Here is a 26667-nt window from a genome sequence, read left to right as displayed (position 1 = left end):
CTTGGGCCTTAATCTCAAATCCGTTATCAGTGCCGCGATCGGGCACTGGCAGCCACTGATGCTGATAACAGCAGTTTTGATACCCCCTCCAGCTATTTTTTCCCCCTGACCGGCTTGGGGTGGTTCCAGCCACTCGCATCCCCCCAGGCGCTGTGGGGCCGTGCTTGGCTCTGCAGGTATAAATCCCCGACCCCAGCACTACAACGTGGGACCTGTGCAGCCACCATGGCTGAGCTGCCATGTGCTGAGCCCCCACCACGCTGCAGCGGCCGCTTCACCATCAGCACGCTGCTGGCTGCTGAGGAGGCGGCGGGCTGTGAGGGCACGCAGCTCTCGGGCAGCTCGCTCTGCACCAGGACCTTTGGCTACAACACGGTGGATGTGGTGCCCGCCTACGAGCACTATGCCAACAGCAGGGGGGTGGGTGAGGCCGGACGGGGGAGACCATCGCTGGCGGACCTCCACTCCATCCTCAAGGTGAGGCCTCGGTGCAGGGCCTGCTGGCCGCACTTGTGCTGGTGTGGCTCTGCCCTCAGGCCCATCTCTCCGTCCCACAGCCTGAACCCGGCCACCACCTCCGTGTGCCGCTGCCGGACCCCCAGCGCAGCAACGGCCTCCCCGACACTGAGGAGGGGGCTGGCGAGCCGAGCAGCGCCCCTGCACCAGAACCTGTCCGCTTCGGGTGGGTGAAGGGTGTGATGGTGAGTGCCCTGTGTCCTGATGGCCTATTGCAGCATCTTCACATTTTTCCCAATCGGGAAGAGAGGCGATGGCCTCATCTTGTGCCAGGGGAAGTTCAGGTGGAATTTTGGGAACAACTGCTGTTCCAAAAGAGCAGTAGGGCAGTGGCACAGCTGTGCATTCCCGTCCCTGGAGGTGCCCCAGAGCTGTGGGGATGTGGCACTGAGGGATGTGGGCAGTGGGCACGGTGGGGTGGGGTTTGGACTTGGGGGTCTGAAAGGTCTTTCCCAGCCTTAAAGGTTCTGTGACCCTTTGGTTTAGCATTCATGGGTTGACAGTTGGACTGGATGACCATAGAGGTACTTTCCAGTGCCTGTGATTCTGTTTTCCACAACCGGAGCTGTTCCCCATCCCTTCCTGGTGCCCTGTTGTTAGCTGGAGGCCAGCAGACCCAGCATGGCTCTGCCTGTCCCGCGGTGCCCACCCGCCCTCACGGCTGCGTTCCCATTGCCCTGCAGATCCGCTGCATGCTGAACATCTGGGGCGTGATCCTCTACCTGCGCCTGCCCTGGATCACAGCCCAGGCAGGAATCGGTGGGTGCCCGCGCGGGATGAAGGCAGCAGGCGTGGGGAGGAGGCCGTGGGGGCTGCCAGTGGGGCTCGGCCCGGTGCAATCCATCCTCTCCTGCAGCCCTGACGTGGCTCATCATCCTGATGTCTGTGACCGTGACCACCATCACCGGCCTGTCCATCTCTGCCATTTCTACCAACGGCAAAGTGAAGTCAGGTAGTGCTTCCCTGCCAGATCCCTCACAGCACTCCTGGGACGACTGCACCCAAACCTTCTCCGTGGACTTTCTGTGCCGCAGGGGGCACCTACTTCCTCATTTCGAGGAGCCTGGGACCAGAGCTGGGCGGCTCCATCGGCCTCATCTTCGCCTTCGCCAACGCAGTGGCCGTGGCCATGCACACGGTGGGCTTTGCTGAAACCGTGCGGGATCTGCTGCAGGTGAGGACGTGGCCCTGCACCTCCTGTCCCCAAACCCACCTGCACCCCCCTGCCCAAGCAGAGCTCATTATCAATACCTGCTTTAACGCCGCGCCGCCGATCATCAGCCGCCAGCTCCTCCAACTCGCGGACGTGGCGGTGGTTGGCTGAGGGAATTCTGTTTCCTGGTCGGTGACGGTGCCCCTTCCCCAGGAGCACGACTCCCTGATCGTGGACCCCACCAACGACATCCGCATCATCGGGGTGCTCACTGTCACCGTGCTGCTGGGCATCTCGCTGGCTGGCATGGAGTGGGAGGCGAAGGTACCGCACCCTCCTGCAGCAAGCCGGCCTGCAGCGCGGCCGAGCCTCCTGCCCCTCTCTGCCTCTCCAGGCCCAGATCCTCTTCTTTTTGGTCATCTTGGTGTCCTTCATAAACTACCTGGTTGGGACGGTGATCCCGGCCAGTGCTGAGAAACAAGCAAAGGGCTTCTTCAGCTACAGAGGTGGGTTCACCATGGGACCGGGCCATGGCTGAGAGTGACGATGAGAGCTGGGATTGTGTTCTGGCAGCGGTTTGCTTCCATCCAGCGCTGCAGTGTTGGAGCTGGAAGAGGTGGTGGGAGCTCCAGGTGGATGGGGATGCTTCTCTGCTTCCTCCTCAGCTGACATTTTTGCCCAGAACTTCGTGCCTGACTGGCGCGGACCTGAGGGCTCCTTCTTTGGTTTGTTCTCCATTTTCTTCCCATCGGCCACTGGTATTTTGGCCGGAGCCAATATCTCCGGTGATCTGAAGGTAGGTTTTTGCCAGCCCTTCCTGAGCTGTTGCTTCTCAGGATGGGGAACTGGGGGCCCGTGAAATTCAGATGGCACAAAACCATCGCTGGGGGCCCCTGGAAAGCAGCTGTGCATCTCCCTGCGACCCCCTCGGACAGGACCCTGCCGTGGCCATCCCCAAGGGCACCTTGATGGCCATCTTCTGGACCACGGTGTCCTACCTGGTGCTGTCAGCTACGATAGGTGAGTGCAGCGGGCTGAGGCCCCATGAAGCAGGGTGGTGGGCAGCAGGAGAAGCACCCGTCCTTGGAGGTGATGCAGGAGCAAAGCGTGCACATAGCTGTGCCCCACAGGTGCCTGCGTGCTTCGGGACGCCTCGGGCAGCCTGAATGACAGCGTGGCGGTGGGCTCACCGGGCTGTGAGGGACTGGGCTGCAGCTATGGCTGGAACTTCACTGACTGCGCCCAGCAGCAGAGCTGCCGATACGGCCTCAGCAACTACTATCAGGTGTGCCTGGGGGTTCAGGCTCCGCAGGGTGTGTGGAGGGCTCCTTCTGCTTGGGTTTTCAGATGTGGCTGAATGTAACCACCTGGATGATGTTACTGGAAGCACCGAGGGCGGTGGGATGGGGTAAGGTGCAGGGTGATGTGCTGGCGGCACGGAGCGTCCTGACCACTGCGTTTTTGGGCAGAGCATGAGCATGGTGTCGGGATTCGGTCCCCTCATCACAGCTGGGATCTTTGGTGCCACCCTCTCCTCAGCGCTGGCCTGCCTTGTCTCGGCCCCCAAAGTCTTCCAGGTGAGCATTGATCCCTGTCCCACTCCCTGTCTCTGTCCCCAGGTGACGGGACAGAACATCCCTGCACCTCTCACCCCTTTCTCCCCACAGTGCCTCTGCAAGGACCAGCTCTACCCTCTCATAGGCTTCTTTGGGAAGGGCTATGGGAAGAACAGCGAGCCTATCCGTGGCTACATGCTCACCTACGTGATCGCCATTGGCTTCATCCTCATCGGTGGGTGCCTCCAGCCGTGCCTGGAAGGCTTGGCTGCGGCGCACCGCTGACGCTCTGCCCTGTCCTCCTCCTGCAGCCGAGCTCAATGCCATCGCCCCCATCATCTCCAACTTCTTCCTCTGCTCCTATGCGCTCATCAACTTCAGCTGCTTCCATGCTTCCATCACCAACTCCCCAGGTGGGTGCCAACCCCAACCCCGGCTGCATCCTGGCTGTGGGGTGAGGGGAGCTGGCGGCAGCCGCTGTCTGTGTTTGCGTGCAGGCTGGCGACCCTCCTTTCGGTATTACAGCAAGTGGTCTGCGCTCTTTGGTGCCACGGTCTCAGTGGTCATCATGTTCCTGCTGACCTGGTGGGCGGCCCTCATCGCCTTCGGCATCGTTGTCTTCCTCCTGGGCTATGTCCTCTACAAGAAACCAGGTGCGTGGCGGCTCTGGAGAGGGCCCCACATCCCCCACAGTTGTTGGTGCCCGTTGCCAATCCATCCCCTCCACACAGATGTCAACTGGGGCTCCTCCATGCAAGCCAGCTCCTACAACCTGGCACTGAGCTACTCAGTAGGGCTCAGCGAGGTGGACGAGCACATCAAGAACTACAGGCAAGGAGGCTGAGATTGGAGCTGGGAGGGAGGGGAACAGAGCCGGTCCCCCACGAAGCCAAGATGGGATTGTGCCCGTGGCCACGGCCTCAGTGCTGGTGAATCACAGAGTGGGGCAGCTGCACCCCTAACCCCACGTCCTCTGTGCCACGTGGCAAGGCCACCCTCAGATTCTGTCCTCTCCTTCCCATCAGGCCGCAGTGCCTCGTCCTGACCGGGCCGCCCAACTTCCGCCCAGCGCTGGTGGACTTTGTGGGCACCTTCACCAAGAACCTCAGCCTGATGATCTGCGGCCACGTGCTGATCGTGAGTGTGCCCACAGGGTGCCCTGCGGCTGGATTCTGCACCCTGCAGGCATCCCAAAGAAGGAAAAAAAAGTCAGGCCACATCGTGCTCCTTTGGTTCCCTATCTTGGGTAACCAGTGGTGCACAGGTGGTAGAGCACCAGTGTCACTGTCAGCAGCACCTGTCACTGGGAAACCAGTGGAGTCGAGGCTGATAAACCAAAATCTGCCGTTTTTTGGTGCAACAGCAATTCCCCATGCACGCCATGCTTAAACCCAGGTTCTGCCAACAGCTGGGGCAAGGGGAGCTGGAGCTCTTTGGTGCCCAGAGCACTGGGATGGGGACAGGGACAGTGGCCACCTGGCCAACGGGCCGTGCCCCCTCCCTGCTCCCCCAGGGCCCCCGCAAGCAGAAGGTGCCCGAGGCCCGGCAGGCATCGGATGGCCACACCAGGTGGCTCCTCAAGAGGAAGATCAAGGCCTTCTACACCAACGTGCTCGCTGAAGACCTGAGGAGCGGTGTCCAGATGCTGCTGCAGGTGGGGCAAGCTGACCATTGCAGGCCCTGCTTGGGGCACACAGTGCCAGCTGGGTAAGTGCCTCAAGCGGGAATCTGTTGCTTCCATTGCTTTTCCTGAAGGCCGCCGGCCTGGGGAAGATGAGACCCAACATTGTTGCGCTGGGCTACAAGAGGGACTGGCAGGCAGCTGCACCGCAGAGCCTGGAGGATTACGTGGGCATCCTGCAGTACGCACTGCGTTGGCACCTGGTGGCTCCGTGTGCCTCTCTGAGCCGGGCAGTGGCATCTCGCTGTTGTGTTGTCCCCACCTCATGGAGGCTTGGGGGGGGAGACCACCGCCGTCAGCTGCCTCCTCCCTCCTTCCAGCGACGCCTTTGATTTCAAACACGGCGTGTGCCTGCTGCGGCTGCGGGAAGGGCTGAATGTTTCCCGAGTCCCACAAGCCCACAGTAAGTGCTGTGGACACGCAGTGCTGGGGACCGTCCTTGTGATGGGGACTGGTACCCTGAAACCAGGGCAGGACGTGTCCATGCTCCTCTCCCTCCACAGCCAACCCTGCATTTGGGGCAGCAGAGCATCCTGATGGGAACGGCACTGGCAGCAGAGCAGCACCTGGCACAGGCATCGGTCAGTGCTCATCAGGCATGTCCAGGGCCTCCTGCAGCCTTGGGATCCACTCTGGGGAGCTGGGTTTGTGCACAGGGCACCATGGATGCAGGGGTTGAGGGTTCAGCTTGGGAAGATGGTTCTGTTTGCTACTGTAACTGCTGCAGGGTGGTGCCATGCTGATGCCTGCATTTCCCTTCATAGTAGACCCCGAGCAGCAGGCAAGCACCATCTTCCAGAGCCAGCAGGGCAAGAAAACCATCGACATTTACTGGCTCTTTGATGATGGAGGTAGGCCCTGCCTCGTGCTGCAGCGCCATGCAGCACAGGAGGATGGGGAGGCACTAAAAATGCCCTGTGGCTGCATCCCGCAGGGCTCACACTGCTCATCCCCTACCTCCTTGGCCGCAAGAAGCGATGGGGAAAATGCAAGATCCGGGTGTTTGTTGGCGGGCAGATCAACAGGATGGACGAGGAGAGGAAGGCGTACGGGCAGTGCAAAACGTGCACGGGCGTCCCGGCTCAGCAGCCGGTCGCTGAGCTCTGGGAACTGTCCCTCTCTCTGTGGCAGGATCGTGTCCCTGCTGAGCAAATTCCGCCTGGGCTTCCACGAGGTCCACGTCCTGCCTGACATCAACCAGCAGCCCCGGCCGGAGCAGTAAACAAACCCCCTGCCCACGCAGTCCTGCCTGAGCCACGGCTCTGTGCGGCACAAATCCCTGTTCTCAGTGCCACGGCTCCACTCCCTCGCAGCAGGCTGGGAGCACGCCATGCCCCGTCCCAGCGCAGTGTCCTTGCCTTGCAGCATCAGGAGGTTCGAGGAGCTGATCGCACCCTTCAGGCTGAACGACGGCTTCAAGGACGAGGCGGCGGTGAACGAACTGCGGCAGGGCTGTCCCTGGAAGATCTCCGATGAGGAGGCGCACAGGCACAGGGCCAAGGTAGCGCTGGGGCAGCCTACAGGGAGCCTCCTGCTTTTAAGTCAGGAACGCGTGGTTTTGGTCTCCTAAACCTTCACCACCCTCTCCGCAGTCGCTCCGACAAGTGAGGCTCAATGAGATTCTGCTGGATTACTCGCGGGACGCGGCGCTCATCGCCATGTAGGTGTCGGCACGGCCGGTCCTGCTCCTTGTAGGGCAGGAATGGTCCCTTTGGGTTCTGGACACCCCACAGCTGTTGGGATGGGGCAGCACTGCTGCAGCCAGGGGGAGGGCACCAAGGAAGGGGTCCGGCCCCAGGGGCAGGACGCGGTGGTTCCCTGTTTTTGGGAAGCAATGTGTGAGCTGGTGCCAGGAGGTGCTTCCTGACGCAGCCCCGTCTCGTGGCCGCAGCACGCTGCCCATCGGCAGGAAGGGCCGCTGCCCCAGCTCCCTCTACATGGCCTGGCTGGAGACGCTCTCGCAGGACCTGAGGCCCCCGGTCCTCCTGATCAGAGGGAACCAGGAGAACGTTCTCACCTTTTACTGCCAATAAAGCCTCCCGCACCCCTGCCGTATGATTTTTTTCAGGCTGTGTTTGAGTGATTCCAGGGGGTTTGGGGCAGTACCAAACGTGTGGGGTTCACAGCAATGCCCAAATGGCTGCAATGGGGCTGCGGGGCTCCAAGGCAGCAAAACCTGCCATGGCAAAAGTGAATGTGGTTGGTTTCCAAAAGCCCCACGCTGGCATCCTTGTTGCCCCACATTCCCCCCCAGGAGAAACGTGCAACTCCATTCACCTCCATCATCACAGCGTTTACTGATCATCGCCACCAGGATGAGAAGTGTCAGTAGAAAAATAAAATGTACACAGCTCTCTATCATACAAAGGTTTGTTCATGATAGCTGCACTTGCTAAGGAGAAACAAGCCAGGGCCATACCCAAGCAGAGCAGCACACAGGAAGCTGGGAGGCGAATCAAGACCTACTCAAGCAGCGACTTTCTCAGGCCAGAAGGGCTTTGTGGATGGGGCTCACAGCCCTGCCCACCAGGACACCTCAGCATTTCCATTTTCAGAAGTCATTTACAGCTTTTGACAAGGTTACACCGCAGTGCAGCAGGAACTGCTCTTCTCCCAGCCGTGCACAGGGTTTATTTCCAGCCCGCTGCAACAGCTCTCGGCATTTCTGAATTCCAGCCTTCCTAAATCCTTCTGTCCCAGCAAAGCCAACAGACACCTGCTGAAAGCTCCAGCTTGCCTCACTCCAGATGGAGATAAAGGGAACACCCTGTATCTAAACAGATCATTATTCCTGACTTTGGTTTGGGGAAGGAGGGGGAAGACGCAGAGGGAGAGGCCCAACCTCCTCCACAAGCACAGCACGGCACACAGAAGGGCTCGTGCTCAGCACCCATCAGGCAGTCTTACAGTGGTGTTTACTAACAATCTGAACCTTGCCCACCTCAGGAGAAGGATTCACATTAAACTAAAACTCACAGTTTTATTCCCTGGATTAAAATGGGTTGCATTTTAGAGCAATTTCATTAAAAACTCCTTAAAAACGACTCTCTCCACCTGCTGGCAAAAAAAAAAAAAAAAAGACCATTCACAAGACATCTTAGCACAGTGAGAGAATTGCTTTCATGATCAGCACAGGACCTTGATTGGAGTTGTTTCAGCACAGGGGCTGTTGTGTTTGTGGCCTTGCAAAAACTTGCTACAAAAGGTAAGCTGATCTGGAGAGCAAAGGATTTCTGTCACCACACAGGTGGGAAGCACGGCCTGGAGGCTGGACACAGATGGTGCCTTCCTCCAGTCAGCTGCTAACAGGTTGCTGTGCCACCAAGCAAAATCCTCAGCATTCAGTGCCAGCTTCCCTGTGGGCCCAGAAAACAGACCAGAGAGCCCTGACTGCACAGCACACCTCTGGAAGACAGGGCAGAGCTCAGAATTAGTTAAATACCATTTAAACCAAACCAACGCATTAGGAGAGACTGTAGCATGGCCAGAAGGAGTTGGCCTGGGCTTATTTTTGCACAGCTCAGTGCTGACAGCTGGGAAGCTCTCAGGTGCCACAGGCTGGGTGTTTAAAACACAACACATGGCCTCTATGCCCCAAAAAGGCACCAGGTTCTCACCTACAGGGTCACCAAGGCAGGGTGCTGAGTTCTACATATGCCAGCTGTGGTGTCTGAATACCTGCAGAGATGCTCAGTCACACACCTACATGAAAGGAGAGCAACACCACAGGTCTCCTTCAAAGCAAAAGCACACATTCGTGCACCCCAAGAGTTGTGCTGTGAGCAGCAGGGTGCAGCTCCTGTGCAGGAGGCACAGCTTCGGAAGAGTTTCACTGCAATGAAGTTCATAAAGACTACAATCATTACTACACCGGTGATTTCCCGTGCCTCAGCACTCATAATCACAGCTCTCAGCCACAATTTTGCACTTTCATCCATTTAAAATGTTTGTTGTTTTTTTTTTTTGTTTGTTTTTGGTTTTTTTTTTTTTTTCCTTTTGCTGCTCCCCAGTCTCACTACGACCATGACCTGGCATAAGGAAGACGGGGCCAGAAAAGAAAACAATAAAGGAAGATTCTCATTAAAAGGAAAAAAAAAAAAAAAAAAAAAAAAGAATCACATTAAAAGAGCTTTGGGTTCACTGCAAAGTGAGCTCTGAACACATCACATCACACCACCCGCAGCCACGCTCTCGCCCCCAAGCAGTTCAGTTACTCTGTTGCTACAATTTGTCACCCACCAGAGGTCAGCGAGTCTCTGCCAGAGCCCTCTGCCTATCCTCCAGGAAAACAAAGTTTCACTTGGCACTTAGCGTTACAAGAACGTAACGAAATGAACCATTTTCACCTCAATTTCTGAAGCAGACCGCAGCCCCATGGAGTGGTCAGCAAGCAGCCAGCACCAGAGCCTGGCTGCCAGCGCTCACTCAGGGCTGGTGACACAGCTTCAGCAGTGCTGAAGAACAAACCTGGATGTTATGGTTGCTGTAGGAGCAAGATAAGTTACAGAAAGCACGTTCTCCATCACATCTGTGGCACGCGGCCCTTCAGGCCAGGCTCTGCGAGGAGATTCCTGCTTATCACAGTCAGGGAGCCCTGCCACCGGCCTGAGGCAGCAGATGCCTTCATGCAGCTTTGCAGTGGGGAGGAAACGCACACCAAGGTGCCATCTAAGCTGTGCTCCCTGGTTACTGCCTTCACAGACACCAGGCGTGCTGCAGATGCTTCGCTTCCATTTTCAATCACCAACATCTGGAGGAAAGCTACAGAGTGGCCAAAATCCGCAGGAATGAAACCACCACCACACAGAACGTCTGACCCACTCCAAAAATGAGGGCTTCAAAAGGAATCATTTTTTTCCCAGCGGCTCTGTAAACTCCAGCAATAGCTGCACCTGTGGAGGAGAGGAAAAGCAGAAATATTACTGTGTGATGGCAATGAGAGCTGTACTGCTGCGCTACGGGAATACAGGGAGGGATTTAACTGGAGGGAATGCAAGGCTCTTCGGGAGAAGGCTCTGCAGATAAGCAGGTGGAGGCAGATCCATGAGAAACTTCAGCAGAAGCAACACATGCAGATCACAACACACGACAGTATTATTAAGGTTGGAAAAAAACACTAAGAGCACCTAGTCCAACCTCCCCCAGCCTCACCATGCTCACTGAAAGTGTCTCTCAGTGCCATATCTCCATGGTTCTTGAACACCTCTGGGAACACCACCTCCCTGGGCAGCTGCACCAGTGCCTCATCACTCCCTTGGAGAAGGAATTGTTCCTAATATCCAGCCTGAACTTCATCTAGCACAACCTGAGGCCACCACCTCTTGCCCTGTCGCCGTTACCTGGGAGCAGAGGCTGACATCCCCTCCCACAGCCTCCTCTCAGGGCTGCAGAGCTCTGCCCTGAGCTCCTCTTCTCCACGCTGACCCACCCCATTCCCTCAGCCGCTCCCACAGCGCTGTACTCAGACCCCTCACAGCTCCGCTCCCTTCCCTGGGCACACTCCAGGACCTCCTCGTCTTTCCTGCACCGAGGGGCCCAGCGCTCAGCACAGCACTGAGGCGTGCCCCCAGCAGCGCCATATAGAGAGACAGTCCCCTCCTGCTGCCTGCTCTGCTGCTGTCACAAGCCGGGATGTCGCTGGGCTCCACACCTATCTGGGCACGCTGCTGGCTCAGTTCAGCAGCTTTCAGCTCACACCCCCAGACGTTTTCCCTCTGCGCAGCTTTCCAGCCATTCTGCCCCAACCCTGCAGCAACGCTCGGGATGTTGTGACCAAAGTCCACAAAGCCCATCCATCCAGCCTGCGTACCCACCGGGCCAGCAGTTGGGAAAGCTCTGCCGGGGCCTCGCTTCAGCCCCGCCCGAGCTGCCCCGCTCCCCAGAGCTACCCTCCCAAATACCCCCCGGCCGCCCCTACTTGTCAGGATGCCGGCGGTGATGGGTCCCACGATGCCCATCAGCAGGAGGCTGACGGACATGAACCTGCCGTACTTGTGGTGCCGGAGGGTGAAGAGAGCGAGCAGGGCAGCGGGAACGTGGAAGGAGAGCGAGGAGACGAGGGCCCACAGGAAGACGCCGTACCACATCTCTGCGGGGAGAACGGCGGTCAGGGCCGGCCCGGGCCCGGAGCCCTCCGAGAGAACCCCGGGAAGGGCAGGTGGGGCTCGGGGTGGAGAGGCCGTACCTGGGAAGGTGGACAGCGGGCTGGAGTAGGTGGTGCCGTTACCGACGCGGGGCACCAGGCGGAGGCTGAGGATCTGCTGCAGCAGACCCCCGCCGCCCGCCTCACCGCCCTCCATCCCCTCGGCTGGCTGGCTGCCGGCCCGCCCCCCCCGCCGCTCCAACCAATAGCGAGCGCCGCTCGCCGACGGGCGGTTCCTCTCGCCAACCAGCAGCGGGCTGCCATAGGAACGGCCGCCAGCCGCAAAGCGTGCCGGGAGCGGTGCGGAAGCGGGTAGGCGGCGGTGAGACGCTCTAGCCGTCACGCCACCTTCTCGTCGTCGCTTCCCCCTCTTTTCACGGCGCGGGCGTCGGTCCTCCCCGCTAGGGGGCGCTCCGAGCCGGCAAAGGCGACGCTCTGGTGGCAGTGGCGGCCGCGCGTGCGGGAGGCGGCGGTATGTCGGGCTGCGAGGAGGAGGCGGGGGACGGGTATAGCTCGGCGGAGGACGAGGACTACGTGCCTTCGGGTGAGCGGGCGGCGCGGGGGGATGCGGCGGGGCCGGGGCCGGCTGGAGGGCGAGGGGCTGAGCGGCTGTGCTTGCAGGTGCGGAGTACAGCGAGGAGGACGAGAGTGAGCTGCTGAGGGAGGAGGAGGAGGAGGCGGCCGGCCCGAGGCCCACCCGCGGCAAGAGCGGCTCCCGGCGGGCCGCCCGCAGGTAGGGAGCCCGCCTGAGGGAGCGGCTCGTTTCCTTGCGCTTCGTGCCTTCCAGTCGGGGTTTAAGAAGCCGAGAGCCCCGGCCTGAGCTGTGCTGCGCCTGAAACCCTCAGCGGTGGGGAGTCGGGGGAGGGAGCGCTGGGGTGATGCACCACGTTCACCTGTCAGCCCTGTGCCTCACGCAGCCCTGCGTGTTTGCTTGCTGTCTGCTTGCAGGAAGAAGAGGAGAGGCCTCGTGCTTGAGGTCGATGAGAAAGAGGAAGGAAAAGTTCAGGAAAATGAAGACGAGGAGGATGACTTAAAGCAGTCAGAAAGAGACCGGGAAGAAGAAGAAAAAAAGAAAGAGGACGCACTTTGGGCCAGCTTCCTCAGCGACGTGGGGCAGAAGCCCAAAGCAGCGGCCACAAAGGCGACTCTTGCTGACAAGGTACCAGGGCTTTGCTGAGGGGACATGGGGTGGCTGAAGCTGGAATGTGTGGGTGGCAGACACAGCACTGCTATGGAGGGGCTACATTCATTTGTGCCCCATCTGTTCTGTAAGCCTGGAGCCCCACTATGGGCCAGGCAGCTGACTGCCTTCCCTCTGGGGAGGCCTGCAGTCTGGCAGGGCTGCTTCCTGGAGCTGCTTTTCAGCATCCTCTGGTGTCCCATCAACAGCTGGCAGTGTCTCTTTGTGGTCTTGGAGTCGCCTTGTGAAGTGCATGTGAGAAGTGAGGCTGGGCTTGAGTTACACTCGTGGGCACAACTTTTCCTTAAGACTTCTTGGGCCTCTGTTGCTGCTCCAGTAACACGGAGTCTGTGTGTATAAGTGTGGAAACAACCGTTCCAGCTATTCCTCTCTTGCTGGAATTAGTTTTTTTTTCTTCTCCAACAAATCAACCAAAAGAATCTTTTGTAACAGAAGTCTTGACTCTTGAACTGGTGACATATGGCTGCAATTCTCCTTGCTTCTCTCTACAACTGGAAAGCTGGAGGTTCAATATAGTTGTGCAATCCTTGCTTGCAGCTTTTAGGAGGAGCATCATTTCATCTGAAGCCTCGTGTTTCACCCTACCTCAGGTCTTACTGGGCCAATGGCTGAGTGGCTGTGCTTGATTTGAGAAAACTGTGACTTCAGGCTTTTGCTTGCTCTCTGAACCACAGCACTGTATCCTTGCTAGTTCCTATATGTAATTAAAGTTTCTCTTCTTGTTTTGGCTCTGAACTGTGACTTACAATGATAAATTAAGAATGAGATGGGGGTTATGCTCTTTGACTAACCAGACTAAATTACAGCAATACCTGAAGTTTGTATTGGGTGCTTGGCCATTCAGAAATGGGATTTAGCTTGAGTGTAGAAATGCATTGTTGTGCTTTCTCCTTCATATATTCCACAGGCTGGAGAAGAGAAGAGTGTGAACAAGCTTCAGGGGAAACCCAAAGAGTCTGAGAAGCCAAAAGATTCAGGAAAAGTCACAATCACCAAAGTGTTTGACTTTGCTGGTGAGGAAGTCAGGTGAGTTGGCAGTTCAAGGCTTCTGCTGCAGGCTCATGCAGAGCACGTGCTGTCCTGCTGCTGACGGGCTGATGCACGTGAAGCAGGGTGTCTGTTCTTGTTTGTATCTTTATGCTTTTAATCCTGAGCACGGAAAGATCTCAGGGTAAATGAGGCCAGAATTTTTTGCTGAGGGCTGCAGAGTACACTTATGTGCAGACCCCAGCCTTTGATCACCTTCAGAATATTCCTGTAAATTCACTTAGGCTTCCCCAGGTTGATGAAGTATGAAATGATGGCACTGCCAGGGCTGAGGCAAGGAGAGAAATGAAATCAGCACTCAGCGATTGCAGGCACGCATTTTATTCTTTCTGTGTAGTCCAAATTGCATGCTGCTGGCACGATATCTGCTGGCACTTTCCCAGGGGACATTTACAATCCTGTTCAGAGATGTGCAGGTTGTAAGAGGTGTTTCACTGGGCTCATGGTTAATCACTGCCTCCTCTAACAGCTGCATGAAGGTGATGGGCTAAGTTAAATCACCCTGTAGGCTGTTTGGCTTGTGAAAATCCACTTGAGATGAGCTGCAGAAAGGACAGGTACGTTATAAAGCTGTAAGACCAAAACTGAGGAGGTCCTGGTGAGCCCGTTTGGAATCTGCTAAGCTGTGTCTGTTTCCTGTGACAGCAGAGGGCAGCAGATCCCAGCGATAACACCTGAACTGCCCAACTCGGCGGGAGGAGGCGGGGAGCTGGGGCTTGCATTGCTCTTGCTTTTCGTGCCAGTGCTGCTGCCTGAGAAATGTGGGGAAAGCCATGAGTTCTGGTAGAGGCTTTCCCATTCCCCTGCACAATCTGGACTGAAGGAATGCGCTTTGTTCCTGATAAGATGGCAAAGAATTGTAGCACTGCTTCTCTTCTGAGAGAATCTGCCATCCCCTTTTTGCAAGGAAGAGATGAAGCTTTTTTATCATGGACAGATAAGAACCTGTGGTGGAATTACAGACAAAAACTTTATTTTCTGGTGCACGGTCCTCAGCACCCAGCTTGTTGTTTGTCCCCACTTCTGAGGTGTGCAGTAAGAGAGTTTGGTTCAGAGGCATTGTCCCACTGGCTGAGAACAGAGGAGGCTTCTAGAGTTGCAGGCTCACACAAAAGCCTCGTTGGGTTGTGATGCATCATCAGGTGGCACATGGCAGAGCTGTGCTCTGGAGTTGCATGAAATCAGAGCGCAGTCTTGTTTGAAATCTGGGCACATCCATCCGTGTGCTGCAGCTGAGTGCTGCGTCCTACTGTGAGTATAGAAGGGAAGGCATTGATTTACAGCTTGCCACGCAGGCTTACCTCAGAGCACTTGCAGAAGAGGATTTTGTGTGCACTAGAGCTTTGAAGCTGAGCTGAACTTTTGAGCTGTTCAGAGCCTGTAAAATGTCTGCCTCGCAGCTTCTGGTTTACCTGTCTGCCAGAAGTCTCAGGTAGTTGTTGTTTCTATAGAGTGCCCACGTTGCTCAGATGTTGGTTGGATTCTGAAGTTTGTGTGGTGGTTGCAGATTACAGATGAACCATTGAAGCTTTTATTTCATTTTGTTCTGTTTTCATTTGAGGACTCAGGGAAGCTTCCTGTCCTTCCAGAAGCTTACGAGACCAGAGCTTGCTCAGGGCTCCTCAGGGCTCCCCCAAGTTTCGTGCTTCTGGCATCACCATCTTCTCTCTCATTTTTTAATAGCAGCTGTAGTAAGGACTTTCCAAGCTAGACAGAGGTGTGCTTTTCTGCACTGTTGGTTTTTCTAGTGTCTTTTACTCAATACTGATTATTTCCCTTGGGGATCTGCAAAGGCACAGCTTTAAGTTCTTACTAAATGTTGATCAGTTAGGCAAAAGCTGGACCTTAGGCTACATTGAGACTGTAAGCCACTGCTAAAGTACTTATTTACAACAGGATACAGAGCCAGCTGCAGTGAGATCTGGAGGACTGACCAGTCCGTGCTGCTGCTAGAGTTGTAGCATGCTGCTTTCTTTAGCTCTTTGATAGCAGAAAAAGCCTTCCGTGTTTTTCATCCTTTTGATTTTTATGGCTGAGAAACAGCATTCAAAGCTGAAGCTTCAGTGGCGTTTGCACCTCAGAGCGTCTGCTGCGGGTTGCCGTGTGTAGGATGTACAGAGCCACCCCTGCTCCCAGCTGCTGCTGCTGCTGCTTTTAGTTGCAATAGGTGAGGGCCGGAGGGCTTTTTCTTTTGAGTAGCGGGAGGTCGTCTTTGACCCTAATGGCTGCAAACGTTCTGAATACCAAACGCTGACTTCCTTGCCTGGGGAAGCAGCTGGCAAGTCGGTGCTTACAAAAGACGGTGCACGGTAGTTGTGTGTGTTTATGGACTGAAAGAGCTGCAGTGAGAGAGCTGTCTCTGTTACTTTCCTTTCTAAATGACTTGAGGCTGCTTTAGAGCGTTGCTCTTCTGAAAGCTTGAGAAGAATTTAGATCAGTATTTAGGCACTGAGAGATTCAGGGCACAAATTTCAACAGTCTGCTCATTGAAGCCTTTAACAGAAGATCATTTAGCCCTGATCTTACTTTGCAGAACAATTTATTTTCCCCTCTAAGAAGATGTAGAAGATCTCTTGCATGATTAGAGTAGTAGAAGTCTCTTGAAAGAAATCTCCAGCTACGGGGTTTCACTAGAATAACCCAAGACCTACCTTTTTAAGCTGCCAGCTCCCCTATACGTTATTGTTGCACTTGATGGTGCCTGTTTTAATTAGTCCGTGCTTTTAGCAGTTGCTAGTGCTGAACTTTAGGTTCAGAGCATTGCAAATTACTGATGACCAAACAAAGAATCAAATTTAGTGGCTTCTAATTTTACAAAATGTGTGGTTCAGTAATGCCTTCTAAAACAAAAACTGGTTTCCAGGATTCATCTTTGTAACCAATTTCCCTTTTCATCAAGCCGTGGCCTGGGTTGCAAAGGACCACAGTGCTCCTCTCTTTTCAGCCCCCTGCTGTGTGCAGGCTGCCCAGAGCCACATCCAGCCTGGCCTTGAGTGCCTGCAGGGATGTGGGGCATCCACAGCCTCCTTGGGCAACCTGTAACAGTGCCTCACCACCCTCTGGGTGAAATCTAATATCACTTCTATCACCCTCCTAATATGTAACCTAAACTTCCCCTGTCTCAGTTTAAAACCATTCCCCCTTGTGTTTGGCAGATAAGGAGCAGTGGGTGACTGTCACCAGGTGTCTGTGACTGGGCAGTGGGAGCGATTTGCAAAGGCATTTCACTATCCAAATGGAAATTCCAAATTCTTGCTGCCAAGGGAGACTTAAGTCCCTTTGGAGCCTCTGGTTTATGAACTTTCCTTGTCCTGGAGGACTTGTGATTGCATTCATAAGGAATTGTATCTCTGGTGCCAGGTTTTGTCTGTTAAAAAATGTAATTGCTGTATGATGAGGCTGGCAATTTTAAGTACTTTGGCCCTTAGCTTGCTTTATAAATTGTTGCTGTGCTCAGGATATCAAAACATTTCTGCACTCCTTTTGTGAGTCAGCTTTGTGTCTGTCCGGGATGGCAGCAGAAGGCAGCTCACATGAATGGAGCTGGCCCAGCCCCTTGGTGTCAGGCAGCCACTAACTTAGAGAGAGCAAAGTCGGGCTGCTGAACGTTAGCAGCAAGAGGTTTTAGTTTGAAACATCTTCTGCGTGCCTTTGTTTGACTTGCAAGGGTGCAGAATTCAAGTGAGAGGAGCAAGGCTGTGTGGCTGAGGTGCCGACTCAGCAGTGGGAGGCCTGTGTTCAAGGCACAGCTTTGCCCAGCAGTCATTGCCCAGAAGAACCCCTCACAGAGCAGGCTCCCAGACCTCTGCTCTTTAGTTCTTTCCTCCACACCCCTCTCTGCTGGTAGCTAGCCTGCTCTTTGCAAGCAGCCAGCATCTCAGAGGCAGTTGCTACCGACTGCTGGAGGACTTGCAGACCAGAATTTGTATTGACCCTTGAGTCTTCTTCTCGAGCATCTTGGCTGTGCTTGCATGCTTGGAACCATTTCTTGTAGCACTCTCAGGTGTCTGGCAGGTGTTCCTGTGCTGTAATTCCTGGCTTCTTGCCACCTCTGGGTCAGAACTGCAAGCTGCACGTGTGGCTGCTGGCAGTGAGCTGGGTCTGAATCTGTGGAAACCATTCAGGAAGAGGTTTCAAGATCTTCTCTCCTTGTGAGAGTGTGAACTCTGCTGCTGCCTAAACACTGAGATAAGAGGCTGCAAACGTCCCAGCTGTCCTTTCTTGCTTGCTCCCGGTCCTGCTGCTGGATGCTGAAGGCACTGTACTTACTGCTCTGTCCAAACTGCTGCCCACAGGGCCCTGAACCAGAAGCATTGCAGCTAGAGAGCTGGGGGCTTGTTTAATGGGCCTTGCGTAATGGGTAAATGTCTTCAGGTACTTCCATATTTGAAAGCTGAGCAGATGGTTGAGATTTCGCAGGGTTGGAATGAAGCTCATCTTTTCAGGTTCATTTTGGTCGTCTTTATCTGCTTCTTAAGTGCCCCTTTCCAGATTAATTCAGGCTGCTTCTGAAAGTATTCCTCAGTGTTTGCCTGATTAAAGCTTACTGTTTGGTGGGGTACAGCGCTCACTGGGGCAGCTTTAAGGTTGAACTCACGGCCATGAGAACCACCTCATTTACAGTGGGTTTTTCCTACCCTGAGGGGCAGATGACCCAATTCCATGGATATTATTTGCTTTTATAAATGGCTTTTAAGTGGGTTTTAATAAGGTATTTAGTGCAAAGGTATATACAAAGGAACAGAAGGCTCTGATGTGTGTTTGAAGTACTTGAAAGCTTTAGGATGTAGAGGGAGAAAATCCTTTGCTTTCCTATAGAGCTTTCTATCCACGTGTCTCAAAGCATTTTTATGGAGTGATGTTGTTGCCCATGTGGGAATATGAAAGCTGGGGCATGCTGGAGTTGGTGATGCCCCCTGGTTCCCTGGGGCTCCTGTGTTGAGATACAGGGGACCTGAGTTTCTCCCTGTACCAAAACATCTGGGAAGAGCCAGGAACGGCTTGGCATCCAAACTCATTCCTCAATTTGTGCTGCTATGTAGGCTTTCAGCTTACTTTAAGGATTCAGGGAAAAAAAAACACAAAACTGTTGTTCAGATGGACCTGATATTGGCCCGTAGGTTGGATTAATGGATTTTGGTGGTGGAATTCACAACTTTTTGAGCAGTAGAAGTAAAAGTGAGGTGGTGTGGTGGAGGGCAGGTTCTTTCCTGGAGACTTTTGGAGGCTTGCCTTTGCTGATTGAGCCCTTTATCAGCTGATAACGCATCTCCCCTTTGTATAGGAATGCTACTGATGGTGAGAAGTGTGCAGGCAGTGTCCACGGGTTCTTTTTTGGCTGTCCTGTGGGATCCTGGGGGCCGTCATATCCTGGGACAGAGCCGGGCCAGTGGAGTGGGGAGGCTCGAGCCCAGAGCACGGTGCTGAGGGACGTGGCTTAGAGGCACGGTGGTGGCGGGTTGGTGATTGGACTAAGGATGATCTTGGTGCTCTTTTCCATCCTCAGTGGCTCTCTGAGGTTCGGAACTTCCTCTGGGCCCTGAACGTGGTCAGCTGCTCAGGAGAGCAGCGCTTTGGGCCCGACTGATTCCTCCATGGCAGGAAGTGTTGACCTGTGCACAGCAGGGCTGAAGCTTTGATTCAGTCTTCTGCAGTGACAGGGTGCTGTTTTTTCAGAGATTTCTTTATGCTGTCTTTCTTTTTTTCTTAGCCTGTGTGCTTGTTGAATAGAGGAACGCTGCCTGTTGGGACAGAAATGGAGGACCGCTCTCTGTTTCTCACCCCAGATCTGCTGTCCCCTTCTAGAGCTTCACACCCTGCCTGGCCCTTTTCAGAGAGAAGGTGGGAACAGCTGCAGGAGAAGTAATCAGATTTGTGAGAACAGCCCGAGCTTTCCAAAATCCTTGTTCAGCTTCTGATTTCCTTCACAGTAGCTGTGAGGTTCCCTCTGTCCTCAGGTGACAACTGAGATCAAATGGGAAACAAAGGGAATGGAAGCCAAGCAGTCAGGGAGGTGATCTCCTGTGTTGTTGCTTTGCTTGGAAGATGAGTAAGGTAGCTGTGTGAGCAATAGCTGAGACTGCTGAGAGTGGTGAAGTTAATTTATTTCAAAGGGACAAAGAGTCCAGGGAATTTGCTCCTGCGTGTGTGATTATCCGTCTGTGTTCTTGCTCCGTGGTCTCAGCAGGGCTCAGCCAGATGTGTTAGGCTAATTAGCTCCGAGAGAACATGTAATGCCATTAACTCTCCCTTTACCTTGTGCTGCTTTTCAGGAAGCCCAGGTGATGAGCAGCGTGAAGCTGGCAGTGTGCTCACACTGCTTACCGGGTGCGAATCTCGGTCGTTTGTTTTGTGCTCGTGGGGTTTTGTGCAGTGCTGAGTGAAAGAAGGTTGCTTTTAAAATCAGGAGGAAGATTGGTAGTTGGGGTGTACATCTTCCCTTTTGTGGTACAGGTAGTGGGTTGCTTGCCAGCTCAAGGCTGACGTATGTGTGATGTGTTCCATATGTGCTTCTGTATTGCTTATCCATGTGAGTGAGAAGCACCTGGGCATTACCAGAATCTGAGCTCTTCCATTTGGAAAGCTTTTTGAAAAAACTTAAATACAAAGGAAAGTGAACTGAGTTAATTGGGGCAGAGGTAGAAACCCCTCCGTGTCTTTCGGTGACGTTTTCAGGATGGCTCTGGTGACAGTAGCAAGGAAGCACTAGGAAAAAAAAGGATGATCAGTAATGTCAGTAGCCCCTTAAAAAGTCATTCCAACGTCTCCTCGTCTGTTTGAGGATTAATAGATCTTCTGGTTTGTAGTGATGATGATAATCTGTGTTTATAGAGGTTTGTCTTTGGTCCTCTTTGGCCAAGGGGTTGTAGAGAAACGTATTTTAGTCACTTCCAGTCCCCTACCACTTCCTCCATGAGGCTTGCAAAGTGTGAATTCCTCACCTTTACACTTTCCCAGAGCAGGAGGAGGCTGGGGATGTTGCTGTGGGATCTGAAGGCAGGGTCGAAGCACCCAGAATTATATGGTCTTTAATGTGAGTGATGTTCAGAGGCAGCAGCCCAAAAAGGCACCAGCAGCTTTTCTCCACAAAGCACTAAAGTGCTGATCTTGGCATAAGGGAGTGCAGGCAGCAGCCTCCCTGCTCCTGTCCTTCTGGGGTTGTTTTTCTTAGAGGTCAGAGCTTGCTTTGGATATCCAAGGTTTATATTGGCTTTTTCCAATTTCAAAACCAGCTATTGATTTTTTTTTTTGGAAGCTGGTAAGTGGAAATAGGCTACCTTTCAAAAAAAAAAAAAAAAAAGCTTCAGCACGAGAATGTTTCTGGAGCACATTCTGATAACCTTTCCTCTGTGTGCATCAATCCCCTGATGCTTCACAGCTGGGGGAATTCTCGTGTTGTGTAATGCTGACTGACACAAGGGTGGGCTGGAGGTGGGGTCATTACGCGTGAGCAGAGTGAGGTGGTGTGCTGGTTCACTCACGTGGGCATTTGCCACAGAAATGGTGAAAAATCCATCCAGAGCTGTAAGTGTGGCTCCTGAAGTAAATCACAGTCTGTTAAGAAGCTTTGAGAAGGGGGAAGGTCTAACGAGCAGCTCCAGTCCAGGATTTTCATTGATGGATATGCTGATGGGACTTCTGCTTAGCTGGGGAAGTGGGAAGGCAGAGGAGTTCTGTGGGAAGGTGTCAGAGAGCAGCATCTCATGTGTTATTTGGTGCTGGGGAACATGCTGACTGCTGGCTTTCTTCTTTGTTGCTTTGCTTTTGAAAATCCCACTGTCTGAGCAGACAGCCAGCTGAAATTTGACTTGTGCTTCTAAAAAGGTTTGATTCTTTTAAGAATGTGTGCTGGTTTTATCTGAGCACTCTTTTTTACTGGAAATCAGTCTGATGGGAAGGAAGGCTCAAAGTAGGAAGCGTCTCAAAGCATCTCTTAAAAGGACGGCGTGACCTCCAGGTTAACTTGGGTGTATTATACTACTTCTCTGAAAGTGTGCTCAGGCACTGCAATGGGCTGCCCAGGAGGCGGTGGAGTCACCTGGAGGTGTTCAAGGAACGTTTGGGTGTTGTGTTGAGGGACGTGGTTCAGTGAGAACTGTTGGTGATGGGTGGATGGTTGGACTGGATGATCCTGAAGGTCTTTTCCAACCGTGGCGGTTCTGTGATTCTGTCATTCTGTATTTGGGCACTGTATCTACTTCAGGGAGCTGGGTGACCCGTCTTCTCCCGTCTGTGGGTTCCCGTGGTGTGTGTAGTTAGTGTGGAAATTCTTAGTGGGTGAAAAGCTTAAGAAATAAGTCCCTCCTTTATCCGCTGTGTAATGGAGGAGATGTTATTTCTGGCTCTGAAGCAATTTCCTGGCTTTTAAAAATCTGGGAGCAAAAGGTGCTCGTTGTTCTGTTCAGATTGCACAGTTGCTCTTCTGCTGCTGGGCAGTGAGGGGCAGTGGTCCTTCTGTTGTGCCTTTGCACAGGGCCTCGGATCCAGTCCCAGTGCCTTGCTGCTTGCTGTGTTTCCCTTCCTTCCACACTGCTGTCTCGTTCCTGACAGCTCCAGGCTCAGTAGGGGCTTTGATGTCTGCTGAGATGCTGGCAGAGCTGGCTTTGCAGCCCACGGGCCTGGGGTTTCCCCTAATGGAAAGCACAGCTCGCCAGATGGTTGTTTTTCTTCTTGTAACACAGAGATTCTGAACCAGAAAGGTTTCTCTATTAGCCTGAAGGGAAGGCAAAGCTGTTCTCTGCCTCACCACCTCATTAACACGCTACAAACGGAGTTGAGCTTAGCCTTTTCCCCATGGGGACGCTCCTGCTCTGTGGTCTGTGTTGACTCCTGCTGTGATCCTGTAGCCTTTGTGTCCAGTGTTTGCGACTGTAAGTGAATTCTGAACCCTGACTCGTGGGACGTGCCCTATTCCTCCCTTGGGCAAGAAAGGAGACCTGCAACATGGATGTTGTGCTGCTTTGCAGGAGTTGAAGGGTTGCAGGGATCTGCTTCGCTTTCGGCGTACTTGCAACTCATGGTGCCAAGGTCAGAAGGCTGTCACACTGCACACAGAGCAACAGCATCCATCCGTTCACCTGGATTGCTCAGCTTAGAGATGTGCTCTGTAATTTGCAGGTAACCCTTGTGGGAGGTGCAAATAAAATGTTGGGAGGCAGTGAGCAGAGCCCTTGTGCTTGTGGATGCTTAAAGGTAGGGTGGGTGAAGCAGGGAGCTGAAGACCTGTGCCCTGGCTGTGCTCAAAGAGCCCCATTCACCGTGCAGTAGCAGTGCACACCTGCTGCCAGGAACAGCACTGGGCAGGCAGCTTGGCCACTGCCTGCCTGGGGAGAGCTCCCATCCGATTTGTCTTGTTAAAAATCAGCCAGCAGCTTCCCTGCAGATAGGCAGCCTGCAACATTCAGTTGCGCCAGCCTGGTCTTGTCTTTGTTGCCTCAGGGAGCAGACTCTGTCTCCTAAGGAATAGCTTCTTCCACCTGATTTGAAAGCAAGGTCTAGAGGATGTTGTTTCTTTTTCTGATAGGAAGAAAGCCAACATTTTCCTTTGAGTTAGAAAATGTGGATGAGCAATGTGGAACTGTTCATTTTAGCTCTGTTTGCTGTCGGCGGATAACCCAGCGTACAGTGACTTCTTACTCAGTGTGCAGTTGGATGTGGCCTGGAGTTCTATGGGGACACTGCTCTCCTGGAAGATGCTGGACATGTGCATGCCTGCGTCAGACAACTGCATCTGACTGCATCTGACAGGGGAAGGCACCTCAAGCCCCTACGAGTTGCCCCCAAAACTGCATCCAAATGGGTTTAAAGAGAGTGTTCTTCCTGGCTCAGAAAGGCTTAGTGTTTGTTTGTTTGTTTACAATCCTTTCTAGATGAAGTATTGTTGCTCTTCAAGTGATCATTCCAGAAGGCAACTTAATGAGGTTAGGCACGGATGGGGAATACTGAAAAAAGGATAATTAGCCTCATTTTTCCCCCTTTCTCTGTCTGTGAGTCCCCAGAGCAAGCGGTGTTAAGATAATGTGGAAAGTTCTGTAATTGTGTCAGGTCTAAACTGGAACAGGCTTCCCAAGTGAGGAGTGAGTGTCCTGAGTGCGAGTGGTGAAGAGCTGGCGTTTTCCAGACCTACTCATTAAGGAGGTGAGGAAGATGGCACATCTGTGCTGCTGCAACTGGGAGATCTTAGCAGTCCTCTCAGCTCTCCACGCACTCACACTGCAGCAGCTCTTTCTCACCCGATGCTCGCCTGGTGTTGTGGTTAGAAGAATGCTGTTGAGACACTTGGGGTTAAGCTGGAGGGATTTTGGCCCTTGTGTTGTGGTCACCCAGCAGACTATCATCAAGAGGTCCTAAAGGTGACACTTGTAAATATTAGAGGTGCTCAGCCATCCGGCTTTTAGCTTTATTTGATTTTGACTGCTTGGAAGAAGACCTTCCTGCTCTAGTTGCGCAGTACCTTGTTGAGTAGAAGTCTCTGTGCTACCAGACTCCAGCAGAGTCCAACAAATTAATAATTCCCTGTGTTTTGGAAGTTTTATTATGCAATTTAACAGCATAGCAGAGTAATGAAATCTTTATGGTGATGTGATGAGAGCGAGTGGTTGTGTGTGTGGATTCCAGGGTCTGCCAGTGGGCAAGGTGCTAGCTACTTGTTCTGCTGCTGACAATACACTTATTTTCACCTTTATTCCTGGATTGCAGTGTGTGAATGGTATCCCAGTAAACGCTCAGGCAAATAGTTATTTATCCAGTATTTACAAGTGATAGGTCTTGTAATTTTCCTGACTAATGGCTGTGATTTCTTCCAGCTGCATTAACGGCTCTCGCTTCTACCCACCAAGAGCAAGAAGTGTTTTGGTTTCTACATGGGGAGTTATTGTCTGCCATAATAATGTAGACCAGAGGATTTTTTTTTTCCCCTCCCTGGCCTGAGATCTGAGGAAGGATGAAATGTGCAAAGCCTGAGTTAATACATTGTAAAGCCCTTTAATGTTCCTGCCTTTGTCATTCCTACCGAGTGGTACAGGAGTGCTGCTGGCACTAGCCCAGCCTGCCTTGGAGCTGCTGTTGTTTTGTTTTATGAGGCAATCAGGGGGTCTTGTGATGGCATTGCCTACAAAGGTCACTTTTAATTACATTCTTGACACATTCCTCTGTCCCCAGCTGGGCATTCCTGCTAGAACAGGTTGTCCACAGCTTTGCAGCTCCATTGCTGTGATGAACAACTTCAAAAACACGCTCTGGGCAGCTGCCAACAAGCCAGAGTGGGGGGGGAAATGCAAACAAAATGCTTTATTCTGTGCCCAGCCATTGCTGCTGGTACCCTGAGGTGGTGGAGGAAGCAAGTATCAAAGCACGAGCCATCCCTTCTGCTCCAGGTAGCGGAATCATTTCTTTGCCACTGTTGTCACTGTGCCAGAGCCCTCCTGCATACGATGCTGAGGTGGTTCTGCAGGTACAGATGCACAAGCTTTTCCTCTCCAATCCTTGTTTGGTTTTTATTCAATTGGCTGCTTTCCTGCTCTGGGAGCTATGACACTTGTGCTGGTCCAACAGACACTGTGCCAGGCTGCAGGCTGGCAAACTCCTGGAGGTGTTTCTCATACTCAGCTTTGTGCTCTGCTTCAGCCATAGGAGGGAAATCGGTCAGCTTTGGGTTGGAGCAGCGGGAGGCATCGTAATATTAAGACCAGGAGCCCTGTGCTCAGAATGCTGCTGTGCTGCAGGCTGTACAGAGCTGCTTTCCATCATGCAGACCTCAATTTAATTGCTGTTTCATTGCAGATTTCTCTTGGGTTTGTGGAAGTTGAGCATGGAGCCGTCTAAGGAGCGAGGCTGTCACCTTCTAGAGTAACATGTTGTGTGTTTTGTTGTGTCTACTGCTTTTCCCATCCAGCACTATTCAAGGCCCAGAAGTGTGGGGATTGGATATTAGGACCAACTTACTCTCTGGAAGAGCAGTGATGCACGGCACAGCTGCCCAGGGAGTGGGAGAGTCACCGTCCCTGGGGGTGTGGGGATGTGGCACTGAGGGATGTGGGCATGGTGGGGGTGGGCTGAGTTGGTCTAGATGATCTTTTCCAACCTTAATGATTCTGTGGCCCGTGATGATTGAAGAACCCGTGCCCTAGGTCTGCCTGATGTTCCTCATGGTGTCTTGAGGAGCAGCCAGGCTGTCCCATGGTGATTCTCATGTACAAATAGGCTGTGGGATTTTACTCGTCTTGGCCTTGGAGAGGGGCTCTGGGGAATTCCAGCTAATTGCTGCCTGAAGACACAGTTGATTTTGCTGAAGGAAATTCACATACATAGGGTAACCTTTGGAGTGTGATCACTGCGTGGTGCAACTACTATTAGAGTGCTGTGAGTGGGTGGTGTGTTTGGGATGTCTGAAGTTGCAGTGATGTTGTAGCAAGGCTTTCCTTTCTTCCTGAACTGCCTTTCCCACCCATTTGTTTCCAGCCTGATCATCAAACGCTTCCGAGTGCTCACAACTGGGATTTGCCTCTATGCTTGTGACTGCCACCCCTTTGAAAGGGGGGAAAATGGGGTTAACGTGGTCTGCACTGGCAGCAGAGGGCTGAGCAGGAGGTGTTTAGCACAAGAATTGATTATTTCTGAACTTGCCTTTCCCACTGTACATGCTAGAAGGACAGTTTCCTTTCCACGCCGGACACTGATTCATTGTCAGCAGTGCATGCGTGCACAGTGGTTCTGTAAGAGGGGGATTTGAGGGCCCTGGTGCCTCTGGGCTTAACAAGTAACTGCACTGTGCTTCCCTCATGCCAGGCTTTGGAGCAGCAGTCCAGCTGGCTCTGCACCTGTGTGGGTTTCTCCAGGTCCAGCAGGAATCCCGCAGCCAGCTCTAGGAGGGAGGCACTGAATGCTGCTCTGCTGCCCCAGCTGCAAGCTCTGGTGCCTGGCTCGCTCTGCACGAGCTGTTGGCTTGCAGGGGTAGGAGGCAAGCAGCATGCAGCCTGTTTTAACAGGGCAGACCCTGCAACCGAGGAGGCTTTCAACTAAGGGTACGATGCTGGGCTGGCCAAACTGCAAGTCAGGCTGCCTCCTTCGGGTCTGTGCTCTCTGCAGACAGAGCCCCGGGCCGGGGCCGTGCTTACGGATTTCCTTTTGAAGGGGGCAAAACTGTTAGCTTGGCAACCTCATTAAGAGCTGCTGAAAGCGTGAAAAGCATGTTGCTGGAGGCAGGTCATTGCAAATGAGGGGATAAAGTGGATGGGGTTTCTAGCAATTAATTATTGAGTGGTTTTCCAGAGATTCTTTCTCATGTTTGTAATTCATTCACTACAGTAGATGCCGTATTGATTTATAACTTCTTTGACGTTCGATATATTATGCCCTCAGGGCCCCAAACAA

General features: G+C 53.3%; 3 protein-coding genes across 5 annotated transcripts in view; 2 read left to right on the top strand and 1 right to left on the bottom strand.

Moving 5' to 3' along the window:
- Positions 1–225: 225 nt before the first annotated feature.
- SLC12A3 (solute carrier family 12 member 3) lies at positions 226–6939 on the top strand (the record flags this gene model as incomplete). 2 transcript variants are annotated; one of them, XM_079541582.1, is made up of 26 exons in its annotated part: positions 226–477; positions 558–701; positions 1200–1275; positions 1373–1468; positions 1551–1690; positions 1883–1993; positions 2064–2175; positions 2335–2465; positions 2605–2689; positions 2800–2954; positions 3139–3246; positions 3337–3460; positions 3537–3638; positions 3723–3878; positions 3957–4056; positions 4251–4362; positions 4739–4879; positions 4981–5087; positions 5227–5309; positions 5410–5487; positions 5674–5757; positions 5841–5952; positions 6038–6124; positions 6272–6407; positions 6499–6566; positions 6798–6939. In XM_079541582.1, the coding sequence occupies 26 exons, from the start codon at positions 226–228 to the stop codon at positions 6937–6939; spliced, it is 3042 nt and encodes a 1013-aa protein (XP_079397708.1). The 2 variants fall into 2 exon arrangements, with proteins under 2 accessions (XP_079397708.1, XP_079397707.1); XM_079541581.1 differs by having other exon boundaries at positions 5671–5757.
- Positions 6940–9667: 2728 nt separating this feature from the next.
- TMEM170A (transmembrane protein 170A) lies at positions 9668–11205 on the bottom strand (the record flags this gene model as incomplete). 2 transcript variants are annotated; one of them, XM_079541618.1, is made up of 3 exons in its annotated part: positions 9668–9798; positions 10824–10994; positions 11091–11205. In XM_079541618.1, the coding sequence occupies 3 exons, from the start codon at positions 11203–11205 to the stop codon at positions 9668–9670; spliced, it is 417 nt and encodes a 138-aa protein (XP_079397744.1). The 2 variants fall into 2 exon arrangements, with proteins under 2 accessions (XP_079397744.1, XP_079397745.1); XM_079541619.1 differs by lacking the exon at positions 11091–11205 and having other exon boundaries at positions 10893–10992.
- Positions 11206–11522: 317 nt separating this feature from the next.
- Positions 11523–26667, top strand: part of CFDP1 (craniofacial development protein 1) — a gene marked incomplete at both ends in the record, with an annotated part of 47525 nt that continues 32380 nt past the window's right edge. Inside the window, 4 exons of the mRNA XM_079541222.1 lie at positions 11523–11592; positions 11670–11781; positions 11997–12207; positions 13157–13275. Coding sequence (XP_079397348.1) covers positions 11523–11592; positions 11670–11781; positions 11997–12207; positions 13157–13275 — 512 coding nt within the window. The remainder of the gene's footprint in view (positions 11593–11669; positions 11782–11996; positions 12208–13156; positions 13276–26667) is intronic.

Source organism: Tetrao urogallus (genome assembly GCF_951394365.1).
Source record: "Tetrao urogallus genome assembly, chromosome: 12".
Taxonomy (NCBI): Eukaryota; Metazoa; Chordata; class Aves; order Galliformes; family Phasianidae; genus Tetrao; species Tetrao urogallus.
Note: the sequence above shows the minus strand (reverse complement) of the source record. Positions and strands in the feature narration are given on the sequence as shown.